Below are 23,436 nucleotides of genomic sequence, written 5' to 3'. Positions count from 1 at the left end.
AAGGATAAAGATCTTGATTTTTTTAAAAACACTTAAAAGAAAATTTGCAACACGACCAAATATAAAAAGTTTAATGAAGCCGTCTGCTTCTTCTATAAATGATATTGAAGGAGGCTTAATCGCTTCATACAAGATTTCGCTCAATATAGCAAAAAAGGGAAAACCATACACAACTGTAGAAGATATAGTTGTACCTGCAATTAAAGATGTCATTGAAAATGTAATGAAAAAAGACTCTGTTGATGTTTTAAAGTGCTTACCATTAAGTGCGAATTCAGTAAAACGGCGTATTGACGAAATGGCCGAAAACATCGAAAATATAGTAGTTTCAGAGCTCAAAAATTGCAAATTTTCTATTCAACTTGATGAGTCTGTTTTTGGTGTTTCTTCTCTTCTTATGGCTTACGTCAGATATTTTAGTAAAAGTAAATGTCAAATCATTGATGAATTTTTATTTGCTAAATATTTTGAATGTGATGGAAAAGGTCTGACAATATATCGGAATTTAGAAGAATATTTGAATAAATACGACATTCCAATTAACAATATAACAGCAGTAGCCACAGATGGCGCACCTGCTATGGTAGGCCGTTACCGAGGTTTTTTCGAAGGGGGTCAATGTGAGGTTTCGGAAAGTTGTTGGGGGTCGACGATCAAAAAAGTTTGGCGACCCCTGTTCTAAATATTAAAAGAGAGTAAGGTGTACAGACACAGTATTCTACCCTTTGGGACACATACTATGTGAATAAACTGGAGTAAGAAAGATGTGCTATGTGGGTTTTATACATTTCTCCACAGATCACTATATTTATTTGGGTCAGGCTTTTCATATTCACAAGATGTTAATAATACAATGTATAGTTATCCCATGAAAAATCATATGTGAACAAACGTGATTTCATATTTTAGTGATTTTATTCTTTATTTATCATAAAATTGAAATAGCCACTGTAGTTAATTTAATGAGATAACCAATACACCTGTAACAACGGGTAAGGTTGGATAAATGTTATTGTTTTTGATCCAGCTAATGGGTTACCTTCAAGTACAGATAGGTCAAACAAAACCATAATTTGTTTATGCCTTAAGATGACCTTTTAGTTGGAGTGAAAAGTTGATATTTCTTTAACGTTACCATTGTTAAAGATACATTAATTACTCCCCTGTTTATTGTGTTTGAACAAATTTGCACATTAGGAAACGTTATAACAGAAAAAAGCTGTAATTTCATAAAAGAGATACTTTTAATATTCTTGTTATTATATTTTTTACATTTTTTTATTTTTATTTTTATTTATGCATCAGTAAAAATTTTAACACATTTATCAGAATTTACTTAATACAGTTATTCTACAGTCCACAGAAACATGAAAATAAAATAAAAATATAAACATTTTATTTTATATGAAATAAAAAGAATATTGTTTATATAGAATAAAATAAAAATAGCAATTATAAAATATTGAATTTATTGTATGGTGTATACAAAAATTTGAATATAATATGACAGAAAAACTGTATTAAGACATTGTTCATGATTTTAGTATGACTTGTACATTATAACTGTATAAAATATTTCAAAACAGAGATATATATAAAAAGAATGAAATATATTTTTACACACTTATAATGAAATAAATTTTATTTCATAATCAAGTATTTTTGGATTATATTTATTTAAAAATCAAAAAATTTTAAACTAGATTTTGAGAATGGATAAAGAATCTGAAAAAATTTGACTCTAAGAAAATGTACTCTATTATAATCATATATAAAAGTATATTTCACTTAATATTTATAGGAGCATTACTATCCAGACAATACTGGCTGTTATCAAAAAGTTGAATATCTTTTTTCCACTAACCACAGTTAGTGATATTTTGCATACTACAAATATTTACTCTATATTGGCAGTTCACTTTGCTTTCTTTTTCAATTTATAGAATCTAACTTGAACATTGTACAGTTAATAAATTTTATATAGAAATATTATTAGCATCCCATATTTGTTTTTTATTCTTATTGATGGAATTATTTGCAACAACACAGATTTCTATTTTCCTACCAACTATATACATAAATGTAATAAAAATTTAGTATAGTAACATGTTATGATAGAAGAAAATGTCTAATTCCAGCAAGGAAACAGTGGGACGCACGTTCTAACCTAACCTAACCTATTCTAATAAATTACCATAATTATTAGCAACCAAATTATTAGAATAGGTTAGGTTAGGTTAGAACGTGCGTCTCTCTGTTTCCTTGCTGGAATTAGAGACAAGCTGCGATCTTGGCTATCTAAAGTAACATTAACCAAAATTTGTAAAGCTTAATATATCAAATAATACATTTTTTTAACATGTAAATAGTAGTTTACATTTTATAGTGTATAAGTATCATTTTATATATTAAATTTCATCAATACTTCCAAATTCTTAAAAAATATAAAATTATTTTGAACTGAAACTATTTTCTTTATTTAGAATATTATGTTTTAATGTTATAACTTAGTGAAAATTATTTATATGTATTGACATAAAAACATTTTTAAATTTATAAGTAAATATTTGAAAAATGAATTATTATTTTGAAGTAATTTTTAAAAATTTATAAAAGTTTTATGTAGAAAAATTTTACAAATTGACTCTTATATTTCCAAATCACTACAAAAGAAATTTATTCACTGAAACAGATGATCTTGATCCATCATACAGAAAATATTTTTTAGCTTAATAACAATCATTAAACATTAAATACATGCTAATTTTGGAAATCATTATTAAATATCTAAAAAAGGATTTAGTGACTGAATAATCAAAATTTTTAATTTTTAGAATGGATCTAGAAAAATAATGAACAGAGAAACTTTTGACCACAGTTCTCATATATCACTTAAGTATATTACAATTGACTTCAAGCTTTAGTTGCTTCATTCATACACTTGAAATCAAATATATATAAAAATATATTTGGCTTAATGTAACTTCAACTAACTTTTCTGTGAACAGAATAATTTAGTTTTTGTTAACTTAATCAGTTTATTATAAATATATGTTAACTTTATTTAAAAAGCTTTATAAATAAATATTAATTTACATAATTAAGTTAATTTTGATTATTTTCTCTTAACAGGAACTGGAAGAGGCGTTGTTATTAATACAGGTGATAGAACAGTAATGGGCCGTATTGCAAACTTAGCTTCTGGACTCGAGATGGGAGATACTCCTATTGCTAGAGAAATAGCTCATTTTATTCATTTGATCACTGGTGTCGCAGTCTTCCTTGGTGTTTCGTTCTTTGTAATTGCTTTTATTTTAGGTTATCATTGGCTAGATGCCGTAATATTCTTAATTGGAATTATTGTGGCTAATGTGCCTGAAGGGCTGTTGGCAACTGTAACAGTAAGTACAACAATGTTATACTTAAAAAAATATTAATAAAATACTATTTTGCAAAGAATAATTTCTTGAAAGATTTGTGAAATATTTTTCCAATAATTATAAATTTTTATATAATTCATAAATCTTTTTATAATTTCTAAATTAGTTTCTTTTAAATTTTAAACTGATAAATAAAAAAACTTAATTAAAAATTAGAGCCAACAAATTATAAAAGTTTTATTATTATTATTTAGTTATAAATAAGCAAATTTATCAATAATTCTTAGAAAAATTAAAAATTATACATATTTTCAGTAAAAGATTTCTTAAAATATTTTATTTTATATAAATTAAATTATTTCAATATTTTTAATATGAAAAAAAAATCATAGTTTACTTTTAGTTATTCCAACATAAATTGTCACTTGATCTTAAATAAAACAATTTTCATTTTATATTAGCAGACAATTTTACAGATTAACTTTGAAATCTTACTTTTACAAATCTTATAACATATTTTTTAAAAACTATAATTCAAATGTTACTTATGTGCTGCCTGAAGATGACATTTTGAAATGCTGAATGTATTTGTTTGTAGTAAAAACTTTTTAAATAAATAACTTTAACACAAAAAAGAAGTGTAGTTTAATCTATGTTTAGTGTCATTAGTGAGCACATTTTTGTACAAATTAATTTTCCAGGGATATCCTTTTTCTATTGTTTTAATATTGGAATATTAAACACACAAGAAGATTATTTTTGTAAAAAGAAAATCATCTAGTATACAGAAATTTTTCTTACATGAAGATCAAGTGTCAGTTATTTGGGAGAACTATATTTAGCTCTGTTGTTGAAATTTAAATATAATTAATTTTTTTAAAGGTTTGTTTGACATTAACAGCAAAGCGTATGGCTTCTAAAAACTGTTTGGTAAAAAATTTAGAAGCTGTAGAAACATTAGGGTCAACATCTACTATATGTTCAGATAAAACTGGTACTTTAACTCAAAATAGAATGACTGTGGCACATATGTGGTTTGATAATCAGATTATTGAAGCAGATACAACAGAAGATCAATCAGGTAACTTTTTAAAATACTTTATATGATTCATAATGCTTATAATAATATCATATTTCAAAACTTTGATATAGTTTTAGTCTTTTCTTTATTAATTATAATAAAATTATCTGGCATAAGATCCCTTCAATATTTGTAGTTATACTGTTTATCCACCTTCAAAATCAATTGGAAGGTTCACTAGTTAGCTTTTGATCAAGTGTATAATTTGAAAGCTATCATACGCAGAGGGAGGATGTGTTAGGATGTGTTAAAATGTGCTCTGTGGAATTTTTGTGATTGTGCCAGAAGTATTAACCGCATTACATCTTCGAGGATACTATTGGAATCGACTCTGGATCCTGGTTCGATTGATATATATATTGTTACTGTATGCTAATTGGGGAATAGATAGTTAATTTTTAATTTCTAAAATTCGATCGGGTTTAGCGGGGGGGAGACTTAATCTCTGAGGCGGCACAAAGGGGTTTGTTTAGAGGTTAGCTTAGTCAATTAGGTCCTAAGGAGGGTAGCAGTTCGTTTAATATTAATCGTATTATAAGGGTTTGGGTTTTTGCAATAGAGATTAATTGGTACATTTTAACTTTAGAACGGTTATAACTTTATTCTATTGTGTTTAAGTCAGGTTATTATGTTATAGAATATTATAATGGTTAGTTTTAAATATTATTTGTGTATAATTATTTTACTCCAACACATTTAGGTGGGGTCTACACGTGTTACATTCCAAGACTGTTAGGATAATAAATTACGAGGGGTCGCGGGGGAGAGGAGGTGTTCGAGGGAGAGTGTCGAGCAAAGGGGAGTTGTGAGGCAGGACGACAGTTGGTGACGGCGCGATAGGCGAAAGGTCAAATTACATCATGAATTTAAACATCTGTTTATTTAATTATTATTAGATTAGTATTTCGGTCAAAATTACATCACAAATTTAAACTTTCGTTATTTGATTATTATTAGAATAGTATTTTGGTCAAAATTACATCACGAATTTAAACTTTCGTTATTTAATTATTATTGGAATAGTATTTTGGAGGATAAAGGGTATTTCTTATTACCTATTCCTGTTATTTTGGCAACCAACCAACTTTGCTTTCCCCTCTGTCTTGGCTGGATTACTCCATCTCGGACAGAGTCTTTTGGCCACCAGGCATCTTTTCTCACACAATACGCTGTACACTACCCTCTCATGGTTGGTTGATTACACTTTCCACGTATTCTGTTATCTCTTTTGTTCTCCATGGAGAACAAGGCTCTATCTGAATTTTTGGAAAAGGCATATCGCATCGCCAATGAAGTTAAGGGCTTTTGCGCTGAGAAGAAGGGGAAAAGATCGTGCTCCACTCAGAATAAAAACTTTATAAATGATCAGATCCAGAAGTTAATAGACCTCGCAGCCGGCACCATAGGGGATTGCTGTAAACCCAATGCAAACCCTGTTTGCTCTGGGAAAAACCAACAGCTTGTTCTGTCTGGGACCCCTGACCCCTCATTGGGGAGAGGGACACCAGTCAAGAAAAACAATAAAATTCTGAATGCTGAAGCCACTACTCCGATGCCCATCTTGCACCCTCCCACCACTTGTTTCATAACTAGAACAGAGATTGAGGGTTTTACCGGCAAACTTAATAAACTTCTCTACGAAGACCTCCCTGCTATCATGGGAAAAGTGAAGGACAGTGCTTCTAGCCATAGCCCACGGTCTTCTACCACCAATGATGACAAACAGCAAAGTGCCAGCGACGTCAAACATCTAAACATCCAACTCAACGAAATCAACAATAAATTGGACAGGATCACAGTGACCAATAAAAAAATAGGTGACAACATAGACTATCTTGTTGATCGAATGGATCTTGAGGCACCATTATCTCAGATGGAGGGCCTCTCCGGTAAATTGGGGAAGCTCCTGGAAGAAGGCCCCATTCAAGAAATACTGGAAAATCAACTTAGCATGAAGGCTAAAATTGAAGAGATCTGCACACAAGGCCCCTGTGTGAACAGCGTCGACAGATCCTACAGCACAGCGCTTAAATCAGGAAAAATAGTTGAATCCTCTGGTAACACTAAAAGACCAAAAACCGGTACGGAGGTCCTTCTTCTGTACAACAAAGGAGAGGAAGCGAGCTGTAATAAGCTCAGGAGACTCCTTTTTGAGAAGATCAAACCATCTAGGCTCCGGATTGGAGATGACAGAGTCCGCAACATCGGAGGTGGGGGAATTGCAATCGAGATAAGAAACACTAGCGATGCCGACCGACTTGTGAAACATATCTCCAAGGAAATTCCACAAATAACTATTAAAAGGCCAAAGAAGCGTTTGCCTTACGTGGCTTTTTATTCAGTTCCTGTTCAAGTGACCCGGGAGGAGCTACCTTTACTTGTCTATCGGCAGAACGAGTTCCTGAGCGAAACATATTCTGAAGACGAGTTCAACGAGGCCTTCAGAGTCAAATTTACTATGGGCAAGAAGGGGAAAGACTTTACCAACTGGGCTGTGCAGGTCTCGCCCAACCTGCGGAAAAGGCTTCTGATTCTGGGGAAGATCTCTGTGGAATGGTCCAAATGCAGGGTCTCGGACTTCTGTCCGGTCCTGCAGTGCTACAGGTGCTGTAGATTTGGCCATTCGACTAAGTCCTGTAGCCAGACAGTGCCAACATGTAGTCACTGCTCTGGCGAACACTCCTACAAAGACTGCAAACATAAGGACAAGCCAGCTAAATGCTGTAATTGCACCCATGAGAAAGCAGCTAACTCTGAACACAACGCACGTGACAGCACATGTCAGGTTTATACTCGTATCAAAAACAACGTAATTAATAGTACTGAATATGGACCAACGCAGTAATAAAAGTATTCGTCTTCTGCAATACAACACCGGAAGAAGTATTGCTGCCACCTCAATCTTAAGCTCCAAGATCAATGACTGCGACTTCATCTTCTGCCAGGAGCCCTACTGTGTGCGTAACCGCCCGGCTTGTCTTCCAACCACTTGCACCATCCTTAGTGGTACCTCAGAGTATCCCTGGGCGGCCTCTATCGCCCCCAATGACAACTTGTCCCTTCTGCACCACAGCAACATTAGCTCTCAGTGCATCTGCTGCTCTGAGATCATTGTCAACGACAACAGGCTCATCCTAATCAACTTTTACTGTCCGATGAATAATGACATCGACGATTATCTGTCTTCACTACAAAACTGCATGGACACCTTCAACAATGCCTTCTACATTCTTGCAGGAGACACTAACGCTCACTCCCCCACCTGGGGAGGCGACAACCTAGACCATCGTGGCCGAAGATGGGAAGACTTCTTTGCCCGCAATGGGCTTCTTGTTGTTAACAATCCAAACTCCCCTCCCACCTTCGTCTCCAGCCAGGGACATAGCTGGATAGATGTTACGGCATGTTCCCTGGGCTGTTATTCCACTATTTCTGACTGGAAGGTTCTCAACGACTCCATAGATGATCATGCTGTTATTACCTTCAATATTAACACCACCACCAATGACAACATAAGGCACCCACGCCTTAAATACAATCTTAGGCATGCGGATTGGGACAATCTCAGGACCTACCTCCATAATAACTTGATTGACTGTGTCCATCCTGACCCTCAGATTACTCGTGAGCGCATAGAGGGTAATATTAATACTATTGAGAAGGCCTGCAGCATCTTTATTCTGAAATACATGAACACTCATAAGCCCGTGCCTTGGTGGACGGAAAACCTGACAATCCTTCGCCTAAAGAACATCAGGCTGCAGAAGAAATACCAGACGAGTCACACTGAGCCTGATCGGACCAACCACAAATTGCACTACCTTCAGCATCTTGGGAATTATAAAACCGAGATTAAAAAGGCCAAGCAAACTTCTTGGACTCATTTCTGCCAATCGGCGGCTAAAAACCCCTGGGGTTTTATCACTCGCTATGCCACCAATAAGTTCAAAAGCAGGTCCGTCTTACATTCCTCCACTCCTGGCGAGGACTTTTTCCAGGCAGCCAACCGGAGGATGGATCAATTCTGCCTGGAGGATAACTTAGATCAGGAGACTGAATATCATCATAGGATTCGAACTCTGGTATCTAATGCAATTAGTACCCTCGATACTCCAAGCTTCCAGCCGCACGAGATCAAGTACGCCTTCGCCAATCTTAATAGCAGGAAGGCTCCTGGCTGCGACGACATCACGCCTGAGTTGGCAAAGAAGCTCTGGAATATAATCCCCGAGCACCTGATGCATATTTATAACACCAGCCTCTCTCATGGAATCTTTCCCAGTAACTGGAAATGTGCCAGAATTGTACCGATTCCTAAACCTGGAAACCCTGAGGAGAGCCGTCCCATCTCCCTCCTGCCAGTTCTTGGCAAGGTGCTGGAGAGGTTGATCACTAATAGACTCCAATGGCACCTGGAGAAGAACAACTTTCTGCACAGTAACCAGTTTGGTTTTAGGCCACAGCGCTCGACCGCAGATGCTATTGAAGGCGTCATCAGCAGCATTAACAACCTCCTAAGTAGCTACAAGTATGTGATGGCCATCAGCCTGGACATTGCAAAGGCTTTCGACAGTGCCTGGTGGCCCTCTATTCTTTACCGCCTTAGAGCCAAGGATTGCCCTGCTAATCTTTACCGAATTATTACTGACTACCTCACTAACCGCTCCGCCATTCTTAACTATGGAGGACATAACGTATGCCGGAGCGTGGTCCGTGGCTGCCCGCAGGGCTCTGTGTGTGGCCCTTTGCTATGGAACGTTGTATTTGATGATTTCCTCAACCAAAATTTTGGGCAACATGACATGGTGGCCTACGCGGATGATGTCCTGGTGCTGCTGGGTGGACGTTCTCGGGCAGAACTAGAGCGCAATGGAAACCACATATTGGAACAAGTCCTCGATTGGGGAACTAAGAATAAACTAACATTTAATGCTGCCAAGACCTGTGGCATCGTATTTAATAAACCAAGGCAGCCCAATCTGTACCGAAGAGTGCCAACTGTCAAGATGGGCGATCATTCTGTTCGCATAAAGAAAACTATTAAGTACTTGGGAGTTGTCTTGGACTTTCGCTTATTATGGAATACCCATACCCAGTATATTACAGATCGCACCGGGAAGATCTTCAATGCTCTGGCAGGCATGGCAAGGAAGCGTTGGGGCCTGGCAGCCGAAGCCCTTGACGCAATATATAATCAGATTTTCCTGCCGATCACTACATATGCATGTGGAAGCTGGGGGCATGACATCACCAAATCCCATATAAAAAGGAAATTTATCACTGCCCAACGTAGAGCTCTTCTTCAAATTACCAAGGCGTATTGCACCATCCCCAGCGCTTCTTTACAAGTTTTGGCAAAAAAGGCACCCATCAATAAAGTGATAGCCCTCAACTCTAAACTGTGGCACATAAAATGGGGTCGAGATATCTATACTGATAATCACTGTATTAAACATGAAGACTTGGAGACCAATGTGAGCTTTGCCAATTCGAGGCACCCAGCCACTCCTTGCAATATCCGTTTCGACACCTCTGACCAGACTGACCTCCATATTTTCACCGACGGATCTAAAACCGGCTCGAACGTGGGCTGTGGCTTTGCTGTTTTCAATAATGACGAAGAAATTGCTACGGGCCATTTCAAGCTTGGGGAGCACTGTTCCGTCTTCCAGGCAGAGCTTCTTGCCATTAGAAAAGCCATCGACTGGTCAAATGATAACTACACTACTAAGGAAATCACTATTATTACAGACAGCGCTTCTGCAGTGGCACTCCTTCAGGCCAAGACTTATCATCCCATTGCCACTGGCATTCACGAAACTGTTATCCACTCTCCCAACCATTTTCACATCAGCTGGACCAGAGCTCACCAGGGCACCCACGGTAATGAGAGGGCGGATGCCATTGCTAAACAAGCTTCCACTGACCACTCCCTGCCCTTCTCTTACAATAAAATTAACATCAGGGCCATCAAGGGCATCCTTTGGCAGGATCTCCTTGCCTCCTGGCAGGACGAATGGAATCATAACGACTCCATCACCTTTAACTTTATTCCAAATATAAAGGAATTCCTGACTCTTAAGTGGTACACTCCCAACCACTATCTTTCTCAGTTTCTGACCAACCATGGTAGGTTCTTTACCTACCTGGCTAGGTTTAAAGGAACAACTAACCCTTCTTGCACCATCTGTGGAACCTCTGATGGCAGCACCCACTACACCCTGCAGTGCCCGCTTCTGGAGTTGGAACGACTCCACCTCAAGACGACCATCGAGACCCACAACGACAACTGGCCCCCTCAACATCTGGACAGTCTTCTTAAATATAAAGACACCTACAGTGCCTTTTTCCACCTTATTTCTGTGTATTTTAAAAGAACATCGGTACCTGCCTACTGAATTCTTGGCAACGGTTAGCGGCGACTCTCATTCTACTCCTCAGCATGTTCTTCTGGCCTCTGCTTGTGTATTGCACAATTCATTGTAGATTTTGTAAATATTTGTAAATATTGCAGTTTATTTCTCTTTATTTTTTTTTCATATGTATCTGTATTGTTTTTTTTAATTGTATTTTATTCCATTTTTTTTTTAATTATTATTGTTATTATTATTTCCATTATTATTGTTTTTTTTTTGTTTTTATTTACACTGTATACAGTATTTTAATTTGCCGTATCTACGTTCCTATGTATTGTAATCTACACTCTCATTTTATGTACTTATTATTTGTCGCGCTTGCACCCAGTTATGTTATACTACGGTATCGGGAATGTACCTTTTTGGTATCTTAATCAATAAATAACTAACTAACTAACTAACTAACTGTATAATTTGAAAGCACAGCATAATTTTTAAATCTTTTGATTTAAAAAACTTTATTAGTTTATGAATTTGAAGAATTCTCTGACAGATGCATAATCAAAAAATATATATAATCTCAGAAAGCTCAAATTAAAATTGAGTATTTTTTTATTTGTTGAAACAGTGTATTTTATATTACTTTTCTAACTCACAATGAAGTGATATTCTGAGTGATATAGAATTAAATGAGTGGATGTAGAGTCTAGTGTCTCAGAAGATCACTTCATCATGAGTTGGAAAAGTAATATAAAATAGAACATGACATAAAAATATAATTTAAAAAAGAACAGATTAATAAACAAATTAAAATGTTAATTACAGAAACAAATTCTTTTTTAAAAGTTTATGCTGTGTTTTATTCTTTTATGAATGGTTAAAACAAGTACATTGAAATTCAATAGCATTTTTTATTAAATAAAGATAATAAGAAGTTCATAAACTATAGATAACAGCATTAATTGTACCGTATTTTCATTCATATAACCTACAATAGTATATACTCTGTAGAAAATTGCTAGAATGAAATTAAAATTGGTACAAAACCTGTATACCCTTTCAATTTTATCTTTTTAAACAAAGATAATCTACAAGTTATATGTATGAAAACATTGTATTTATATTTTGCAAATTTATTGGTTATCATTATTTTATTTAGAGGTAATAATCTTTTAAAAGTAAATATCCTTAATAAAAAATTATTTAATTAAAAATGATTTTTCGAATAGAACCAGACCACTATGAACAATTTTAGTGATTGAAGTAAACCTGAGGATGTCAGCTCTATTTTATAAAATATTATATTTGTTTTGGTGTTGGTGTTTCAAAATTTTTTAAGCATTAATGTTTAAAAATAACAGTTTAAATTTTTATTACATTAGCCATCGTTTAAATGTAATAAAGATTTGAATGACATTTTTTGATATCATAATCATTCTTCCAGTTTGGCACCTGAGAACAGTTGCCTCACTGACTCACTTATCAGAGCAATTTTAGTTAAAATCAGAGCCATAACATTTGTTCCACAGACCTCATAATGTGCAGAGAGGCCTAGCAATATTTGGGGTCCATAACTAAAAGAAACTTTTTAAGTTGTCAATAAAACATATATAAAATGTAACATGAAAAATTTTGTAAAGAATATTTCATTTTGCATATTTCATTTTAGTATACAGGGGGTGCAAAAGTAGGTATACAGTTGTTATTATGGAAAAAAACATACAGAGAGAAAATAGGAAGAAAAAATATTTATTTTTATGTACAAATTAAATTACAAATAAGGAATATGAACTAATAAAAGATAATAAAAATAATAATAATGAACACCAAACATTTGTATTTCTCAGATTCTCAACTGTATACCTACTTTTGCACCCCTGTATATACAGGAGTGTTCTCTCCACTCTTCAGGGGCTGCACTCAGCCACAGAAGAGTGGAGAGAAGGTTAGTGTAATAATTACATGAGAACAGAGGGGGAGAGTAGGAAAGAAGAGAGGAAGTGAGGTCTCATTACGCCTGCTGGATTCTATACTTTGAAAACAAAACTTCACAAAATTACAGTTTGCATATGTATGATTAGAAACTACGTACAGACAATTACAGTATATTATTACTAAAGTAATGGATGGTGTGAGTAACAAACAATAAGATTGTATTTTACATGCTCTGGGAACACAAGCCAAGAGTAATACACTTGTGTGAAGGGGTGCAATACCAGAGTGGAAGCATCCCCATAAAAGTCCTTGTATGAGCACGGAGACATGGAGGATGATTTAAGATTGGTTCATGTGGTAGTCCAATTCTTGCAGTCAGTCCATACAATACCTACTATACAGGCTGTTCATTGTCCCTAACATGTGATATACTAATATGTGATATAGTTATTTAGAGTAGTTATTACTTAGTGCACATAGTTCTTTAAAGCCTTCTGAATGCTCTTGTTCTTCATAACATCAGATGGGTTGCATGGCCAGGCCAATCCTTCTTTAATAGTTATAGCAATTAGATGCCTCCTTTCCTGGAAAACCTTTCATATTCAAGCAGATAGTTGGACCCCTCCTGGGCTTGGAGAGAGTACAGGCATTTTCCATCTCCATGGCTGAAAGAACCTACTGATGTAAGCCCTAAAGTTGCCATGTCCAGTAATAAACTGGGTGAGATAGAAGCTAGGCACCAGGAAAGGCAGTTCTGAGATCTTTGGGAGGAAAGAGAAAGTTAATCTCCCAGAACTTCTTTGCCCAATACTTTGGCAAGCTGGCTGGAAAGGCAGATACTGGCTTTCCAGCCAGCTTGCCAAAGTTCCATAATTGCTGTTTTATTTTACACTTTATTCAGGAGAGGGGAAGGGCATAGTAGGTAATGCTGCAGAACCTGTTGCTGCCACCTTGGCAAGAAAGTCTGCCCTGTCATTGTCTACATTGCTTAGTGCCAGTAGAAGTTTATGCTTAGAGTCCAGTCCCCCGTTGTTCCTAGAGAAGATTGATGGATTTGTTAATGATATGCATGGTAGATGGCATCTGCCTATAAGTTGGAGAAGGGCAACCCTGCTGTCTGAAATAATGTCAATGGTTTCTCTTTTGAGGGAGGACTAATGTTCACTGAAGAATTGAAATACTCTCAAAATGGCAAATGACTCTGACAGATTGATTGATACTGAAGTAGTCAGCCAGATTTTAATTGTAGAATCAAACCATAATCTAAAACCATTTTACAGATAGATATGTTTTCGTGCAGTTAACCAAATACTGGTTGTTTAACTTTATTTTACATCATCACTTTCAGTTTATACTGTTTCAGCAGAAATGCTTTGTTTATCTGGTAATAAACAGCATTATCAACAACATATTAGTTTCTTTGATTGTGATGTCACATCTTAAACAACTTACCTAATTTTTTTGCAACTTGACTAAGTTATTTATGTTAAAGTTGACCAAACCTGAAGATACTATAATCAGTTAAACAAAAACTGATTGTATGTAAAAACACATCTGTAATGTAATTACTAGAAATGATTTTCTTTTTATCTCTAGTCCCAGGACACCCATATTGTTGAACTGTGTAAAGGAAACACATATTTACCCATGGTGATTTTTTAACAGGAACATAAGCAAAATGTTCCTTAACAGATTTTCTAGATACAGTAGCACCTCATTATATCATGCATGTAGGGACACAAACCAAATAAGCAATGTATCAGATGGTGTGATATCACTGATCTATTCATCTGTTCATTATTGGCTAAAGCATTTTTATATTTAGAAGACCAAAAAAAAAGGTGGTAAATCCAAATGAGTGATATATGAGGCTACTTTATCTATATTTCATTACATTAATTATTGTAACTTATATGTACAGTAGATTTATATGTGATTTTCTATAGGAAATCTTTAAAAAAAAAAAAGAAATGAAAAAGTAGTAAATAATTTAAATTTAAAATAAATTTTTAGTTATTATTAATATTAATAAAGATTTGATTATGGATTTGAAACAAGTAAAAGGTGGGCCCTTCATAAAATTTGCAGGAGGCCCTTTAGTTTTCCATTATGACCCTGGATAGAACTAAAGTGTTCTTAATCATTGTATTCAGTTCAGATTTGGATTAATTTAAGTAGTAGGAAATTATATTAATATTTTATAATGTAATAGTTATTTATTTTTAGATAGTAGTCGTAGATTTTTATTTTCCTTATTTTTTTCTATTAGGGGTGCAATACGATAAAACTTCGTTAGGATGGAAAGCTTTATCACGTGTATGCTGTTTATGCAGCAGAGCAGAATTTAAGCCTGGGCAAGAAAACATTCCTGTTCTAAAGAGGTATGATCTAAATTAAATTATTAATTATGTAAAATAAATTTTAAATACTCTTTATGAAATTATATTGTGATTTTGTGTGTAATTTTTCTTTACAATCTATTTTATATTCATTAATATGAAACTAAAGATATTAATAAAACTGTAGTAGATCAGGAATAGAAAAACCTGATATTAATTGAATTGAATGCCAAAAAATGGGTTAATTTGTATAATAATACTGATGGTGATTATGCTTCAAAAAAATACTTTAATCATTGTTTGTTTGTATTCTATCAGATACACTATAAAAATGTAACTACAAATGTTAAGATAACAAAATGAACATGTTTTTATAAATATCTAAAAATTAAAGTTGAAAATTACTACTTGATAGTTTGCATTATATATAAGCATAATTACTAAATTCATTATTTGTCTTTGTTTTGAATTGAACTTATATTGCTTGATATTGCATTTTAAATTTAAATTATAAAATTAAAATTTTTAATTATTTAAACATTTAACATGCTATTTAACATTTAAATAATAATTAATTACTTAAACAAAATATCTAAGTCAAAAAGATATTGATTTACAAACAATATATTACTAATTATTAAAAGTTTCTTCAAAACTGTATGTTTTTTATTGAATTTCAGAGAATGTACAGGCGATGCTTCTGAATCTGCAATTTTAAAATGTATGGAATTAGCTACAGGAAATGTTGTAGCTTACCGTCAACGTAACCATAAAGTCTGTGAAATTCCTTTTAATTCAACAAATAAATATCATGTATGTATTTGTGAAGTTTATATATGTTTATTATGATGTATTCATTAATTTACATTCAAAAGTTGTAACTGTTTGAAAGAACTATCTATTGAATTGAATTTTTGTATATGTGCAAAACTCTTGAAAAACATATTACAAATTTATTATCAGTAGATTTAGTAAGGGACCAAAAAATTGTCCTTTGCTCTTCTTTTAATGATAGCCTCTAACATTTTATTACTTAAAAAGCTGCTTATTGGCATGACTGTAATAATTATTATTTTTTAATTGAATCTTAATTATTAATTATGCAAATAAATTAAAATTATAAAATTTGAAACTTTTAAATTTTATTTTTGCTGTCTACATGATTAAATTTTATTTAGATTACTAAATGTATTTCTTACGGAATATTGGTTTGTCAATTGTGTTGATGGTATAAGGCAGTGACAATGCAAAAATAAAGATAAAATTTATTATAAAAATAGCTGCAATATTCTAAATTTACTGTTGTTACTTTAGTGTAGACTACATTAATTTAAGTTTACATTCTTAATCTAATAAAATGGAATATTATTTTACTATATTAAAGTTATTAGCCCAATTAAATCTGGATTGGATATCCTAAGTTTAACATATTTTAGTTTACTACATTACAAAATTTTTTATTTTTTAATCTTTCATTTATATCATGAAATAATAATGGTTAGTTGGCCAGACAGTAAAGTCATCAGCCTGTCACTTTGGAGACTCAAGTTTGAGTGAGAGTCAGTGTCTTAAAGTTTAATGGTTGGTTTGATCCAGATGTCCGGCTCTGTATCTTAATCATTCAGCCACTCCATTACAGACTAATTAAATTTATGATGGACATAATAAAAGACTCTTAGAGTCAACAAAGTAGAAATAAATAAAAACCAGGAAAAGAGAATGTAGCTAGTTCCTCTGAAAATTATTTTTATGTACTGTAATTGTTGCTGCCAATATTATTATAATTTTAATTTATTTTTATCTTTATACAGATTTTTGATATTTGAAAGGATTTAAGGTTTTTCAACATAAAGTACGTTTAGCTAAGAAATTTTAACATTGAAAACTTTTTTATTTTTTTTTAACAATAGATGCAAGGTTAGAAAATGTGAAGATCCAAAAATTTATCAATAAATTTTAAAAAATCTTCATAAGAAGATTTGTTTTAAAAATTATAGCAACAAAAATATGACAAATACAAATTTTAAATAATGAGAACAACTTTAAATTATAATATACCAACTATAATTCAAATTTGATGATAATCTATCTGATGATTTGGTTTCAACAAAAATTATTTTGAAACTTGTTAATCTAATCTTTTTCTAGAGTAGCAATTTTTAGATTCTTAGTAAATACCTATAGATTCTTATTATTAAACTTTTGAAGTATAAAATTCATTCTTTTCATTATAAAATTTATTTATTTTGGAAATTTTTATTTTTCAAAAATGTTTTTGTACAGAATCTAATATATTTGTAAACACAGTAAAACCTGCAAAAGATGAAACTCAACAGAGTTATTTTGTTTCTCTGTTTGGTGTCTCTTGTAGATTTTCTGCCATTGACAGATATAGTCTTACCATGTTTCTCTTGTTCTCTATTGCCTATACAAGTGATCTAGATAACATTTCTTTTATGAGATTGGGTGAAAAAATAAGTTTTCTTTTATGATTTACATAAGTTCATTCAAATTGCATTTGTTACCATTGCAGTTCCAGAAAAATTTGTGGTAGAAAATACAAAGGCTGTTTTTTAAATAAGGTCTGTTTTTTAATAAGATAAAAAATACTGTAAATATCGTTAAAATATATTTTTTTCCATATTCTATATACTTTTATCTACTTTTCTACATAATTTCCATTTTGTTTAAACATTTGTCATACCGCTCAACAATTTTTTGAATTCCGACTTCAAAGAAATCTGCTGCCTGTCAAGAAGCCCAATCCACGACTGCAGTTTTCACTTCTTCTTCGTCGTTGAAATGTTGACCACCGAGGAACTCCTTTAAGTATCGAAACAAGTGAAAATCACTGGGTGCAAGGTCTGGACTGTGTGGATGATCGTATCGAGTCAAAACGATAAAGCACTGTTTAATCTTTTTGTTTTGTGATTGTCAGAAAGCAGTCTTGGAACGCACCGACAAAACAATTTTCGATAATTCAGTTTCTCCGAAACAATGGTATACAAAACTGATCTTGAAATCTGTGGAAATTCAATTGATAACGTTGAAATCGTGAATCGTCGGTCCTCTCGAATTTTGTTATCCACATGACGAATCAAATCTTCAGAAATCAGAGAAGGTCGGCCCGGAGGTGGCTCATCATGCTCATTAACTCGCCTATCCTTGAACATTCTTACCCATTTTTGAACTTTACTGTCACTCATAGCATTATTGCCGTAAACTTCACAAATCTGATGGTGAATTTCCACTGCTGCCAAGTTTCTTGCATTCAAGAATCGAATAACAGATCATATCTCACAGTCGGCGGGAGACTCAATTTTCTTAAACATTTTAAACTTCTACAGCTCAGCATACAGACAGACGATATGGCTGCAAATGGTGTCAAAACGCGCGCCAAGCTTGCTCGGAGCAGAAGCGCATGCATACCACCGTGATTACGCATTATTCTCACTTTCATTCACAAACGGACCTTATTTAAAAAATAGCCTTCGTACTATGTTAATAGCTGGAAAAACATTACAATAAAATGGAGTAACATGTTGGCTAAGACTATAGATTTTAATTAAAGAAATTCACCAAAATTCAAAGAGATCTTTTGCTTTAAAAGTGAAAGTAGAACATTTAATAATCAAATGTCTGGTTAAAAAAGAGAGAAAATTAAGTATACATAGATATTATGAGTATGACATATGTGAGGGATGAATCTGCCACAGTTTCCAATCCACAGTTTTGATTTTTATGAAAAACTGAAACCAAACTTCAAAAAATTTGAAAATGGAAATCTGGTTTTTTTAAAACCTTTTTTGACAGCATTTATTATGCGAAATTTCATTTCAGCTTGAATTAAAATGAAATATTTATTTATTCTGTGCATGGAAAATTTGCAAATGAATGAACTGTGATTAAAAACTTTTCTGAAATATCTCAATTAAATAGCTAAATAGAAGTTTTACTATTACTTTATAAACATATTTTCTTATATTTTTTCATAAATATATTTCTTTGGTAATGTTTTAAAATTTATTATAAAATAAAAAATAACAAAAAAATGGTTCAAAAAAGAAGAAAATAATGAAAAAGTGAGTCAGAAACTCTAAAAAATAGCTTTCTTTTTAAAAAATTGGTGATTTCTTAAATAATTTTTTGAAAAAAAATTGCATGGCCATCATCATCATAAAGAAATTTTACAGTTCTGGGTGTCAAAAAGTCCATTAATTAGCACCTTCTACAAAAATAGATCATCTATGGGGTTGGTAAAGATGTCTGTCAATTTGAATTCAATTTATTTCCATTAATCACGTATCACATATTATGTCAAATTTATAATTCTATTTGCTATTTTATGTTGATACATGCTTAAATTAAAGCATTCTTTTAATTAAAAATGTTTACATTTATTTATCAGTTTAATGTTGTGTGGAAAATTATATGGTAGGCATATTTAATTATTTGTATAGTTTAATCAGAGTATTTAAAACTACATAGTAGTAATTATTTTGTTTGTATTAGTTTGTTCATGAAATGTTTTATTTTATTCGCTAGTGTGCAACAATTTTTGGGAAAATTTTGTATGTAAAATTTAGACTAAGGAAATTTTGGGTTCTGAAAATACTCATCATATCTGATTTCCTCTAACAAAAACATATTAATTTATTTTCTGATAGAACAGCACTGCATGATGTAGAAATACAGAACACAGATTTCTGTTTTTGCATTTATACTTTCCTGTATTTGGGTTGTAATAGCATGACTTTCTCAATTCTCCCCATGTCTCTCAAGGTTCTTGCTTTCAGAGAACATTTGTTAGATTAATGTAATTGTTTACTGAAAAATATTTGAACTTTTTCCTCTGGAAGATTTCTGCCTTACTCAGGTTCCAGCTTTTGCTGATTTTACTGTATATTTTATTCTATTCATTTAATTCCAATTTTGATTAAAATCATTTACTGTATTTTTGTGTCTGTAACCCAAAGGAAATTGATAGAATGAAAATAAAATTGGTCACATAACCTCACTCCTGTAAAATTGTCTTCTAAACACAGATAATTTGTGAGTAATCTGCACAAAAGTATGGTAGATTGAAATATTTAAAATTCAGTTAAAACTACATTTATTTATTTTGTTTATTTATATATTAATTAATTAACTAATATCTTAAAATTATGTAACCAGAAAAAAAGTTGAAGAAAATTACTTATAAATGATGCAAAGTACATTTTAATATAATCTTTTGGAAGTTCATTTGAAAAAGACTCATAAGATGTGCTTTATTAATTTTAACTTGTTTTGTTAATGAGAAAATTATATTTAAACCAACTGATATTGAAAATAATTTTTATAAGTGATTATTTACAACTTTTTTATTAAATGGAAAATTATAAATAATTAGTTAAAGACATAATACAAATTGCTCTGAAAATAAATATTATTACAGAAGTGTTTGAAAATTATTCTCAAAACTTTTTTAGGTTTTGTTATCATTCCCCTAACTTCACTCAGACTCTATTAAACTGTAAGACAAAAAAACACCTTGATGCTGAGAATGTTTAAATTGATAAAGAATACATCGGGGTCACGACGAGAAGCCTAAGTAAAAGGATTAAGGAACACAGATATGACGTGGCGAAAGGTAAATGCACAACAACGTTAGCAAAAATGGCGCATATTGAGGGGTCCGTGGTTAAATGGGAAGAGGCCAGGATTTTAACGCCGATACATTTGCCGACACTTGCAGCTACAACCGAAAAATGTGAAATTTATAAGTCCAGCTTAACTAAAAAATACAAGGATGCGGTGATTTTACCGTCAGCTTGGAAGTTTCTAATTAAAAAAGTCACAGGAATACATTAGATAGGGCAAAAGGATTGCCTAGAGAACTATAGATTTTTGTGAACTATAGATTTTTACAATGTATACATGTAACATTGGCATATTTTATTTTATTATTTTCTATGTTGTTTATATTAGTTTTAGTTTACGTAGTCTAGAATAGCGCGTGAGTTCTTTTGTAGTTTATTTCAATTTGAAATTGGTGGTTCGAAATAGTATTCGAATGTAGTTAGCCTGACGATGGCCCATGGAATGGGCCGAAAACATTTGTTTATGATTAAATTTAAACGTTCTCAGCATCAAGGTGTTTTTTGTCTTACGGTTTTGTTATCTTATTACATTTTTTTCAAAATACACACTGTTTTTTTTTTCAATACACTTTTCCTTCCTTTAGAATTGTTCCTCAGCATTGGCAAAATATCACTTGAGCTAATTATTCAGGCTTGAGAATGGACCCAGAGGGAGTCTGAAAACGTTCGCCATAGAAAATTAAATAGACTTGCACCGGTTATTAGGTTTGTGTTGGAGTTTTGTTTACAACCTGGTGTTTTTAGGAGTTTATCTGCATGTTATAACTCTGGTGTCTTTTATGACATGTAAAGAAGATACCACTAAGAACAGAATGAGAAACTTTGAATATTTGTTTTAAAAGTATAATTTTGAAGAGACTGGTGTATCAGGAGCTACACAGTTAAATGTTTGAAAATCTCAAAAATTTTAGGTCCCTATATTCATTATATATGATTAATAGTTTTGCATGTTGTTCTTTCAATTTTTTGCCATTTATTAAATCTGAAAAGTGAATTTATGCTAAATTTGTGTATTATTAATTTTATTATATTTTGTACTCTTTTTTAATTACAAAATTTTATTATTTTTCTAGGTGACAATACATGAAACAGACGATCCTAATAATCCTAGCTACTTACTATGTATGAAAGGTGCTCCAGAAAGAATTCTAGAAAGATGTTCTACAATATTTATTGGTGGAAAGGAAATACCACTTGATGATGAAATGAAAGCAGCATTTAATGATGCATATTTAGAATTAGGTGGAATGGGTGAGCGTGTTATTGGTAAGTTCATGAACTAATATTATTTGAAATTAAGTAGAATAGATAAATATTTCTATTTTGTGATATTAATGATATATAATAAACACTAGGATGGTTCAATGGTTAGCTTAAATATGAGGGTCATTCTAAAAGAAAAGAATGTTTTGATCTGATGAGCCACGCAGTTCTCCCATCACCTCCTCACTGCCGCATCACGGACCTTTCCATCTTTTCGCACCAATTTGATGCTAACAGCTAGCTGCAACGATCATTTACTGTTTATAGTGTGACTTTGAAATGTGTGACAAAATTAAAGATCCTGCCAAGTGTGAGGTTCGTAGTGTAATACCCTTTTTGAAAGAGAAAAAAGTCTGCCCTATTGAAATTTACAGACAGATAACCGAGGTTTTTTGTCTGTAAATTTTCACCGACTATGCCACACCATTCAAAACAAACAGTGGGGATTGTTGTCCAGAGGCACTGTGCTTCTTTGGGGTAACGCGTGTCCACATGCTGCTGCATTGAAGAAGAACTTGCTTTAGCAGTTTAAGTGAAAAGTTTTCTCCTTATAGCCCGAACTTGGCCCCGAGTGATTACCATCTTTTCCCAAAATTGAAGGACACTTCCATAGTGATTCCCGGCCAAAACCGGGAATCGCTATGGAAGTGACAACGAACTGGAAGAGGCCGTTAATGGCTGGTTCAAGAACTTGGCGGTAACTGAGTATGCAGAAGGCATAGAAAAGCTGGTGATACACTATGACAAATGTTTAAATTTGTGTGGCAACTACATAAAAAATAGCTAAGGTATCATATGTGTTGTAAAATAAGTTTTGTTTCATTATCTTAAATAAAAATATCTAGAGAAACAAATGTTCTTTACTTTTAAAATGACCCTCGTATAATAAAAATTTCTTTTATCACAAACTTTTTCAGATTGAAATTTCATTAAAAAATATTGTATATTTACTTTATTAGATTCTTTTTTATTAAATTCTATAATACTGTAGAATTTATTATAATAAAATATATATTTATGTTTATCAAATATGTAATTTGAGCTAAAACAATAAATTTTTCAAATTATTAGTGAAATTTTATGATACATTGTCTATATTGAAGTGAAAAGTTTGCTGAAAATGGATTCTCTTAAAGAAGACATATCCAATATTTTAATTTTCATATGAGATTCCAATGTATTTATTGAAAATGTTTACAGTATTTTGTCAGTCAAATTGTATTTATAATAAGAAAACAAAGTTTTAACTAAAATATTTCATGAATATTTGTTTATTCTTTTACTTAATTATTCAGTGAAAAGGATAAGTAAAAATATTGTTTTATTGTAAACTTAACCATGAAAATTTTCTCAATGTTAAAATAGATTATAATTCAATTCCATAGTGTAATAAAAATTCTTGTCATATAATAATTGTTAGCATTTTCACCAATGAATTTT

The 23,436-nt window shown here is 32.3% G+C and overlaps 1 protein-coding gene across 1 annotated transcript in view; it reads left to right on the top strand.

The window, feature by feature from the left end:
* Window positions 1–23,436, top strand: part of LOC136977666 (sodium/potassium-transporting ATPase subunit alpha-like) — a 123,398-nt gene that overhangs the window by 69,053 nt on the left and 30,909 nt on the right. The window contains exons 7-11 of the mRNA XM_067273199.1: window positions 3,133–3,401; window positions 4,263–4,461; window positions 15,022–15,133; window positions 15,772–15,904; window positions 21,807–21,999. Coding sequence (XP_067129300.1) covers window positions 3,133–3,401; window positions 4,263–4,461; window positions 15,022–15,133; window positions 15,772–15,904; window positions 21,807–21,999 — 906 coding nt within the window. The remainder of the gene's footprint in view (window positions 1–3,132; window positions 3,402–4,262; window positions 4,462–15,021; window positions 15,134–15,771; window positions 15,905–21,806; window positions 22,000–23,436) is intronic.

Source organism: Centruroides vittatus, unplaced genomic scaffold, assembly GCF_030686945.1.
Source record: "Centruroides vittatus isolate TY-2023 unplaced genomic scaffold, ASM3068694v2 contig_466, whole genome shotgun sequence".
NCBI lineage: Eukaryota > Metazoa > Arthropoda > Arachnida > Scorpiones > Buthidae > Centruroides > Centruroides vittatus.
The sequence above is the reverse complement of the archived record's forward strand: the minus strand, read 5'-3'. Positions and strand labels throughout refer to the sequence as shown.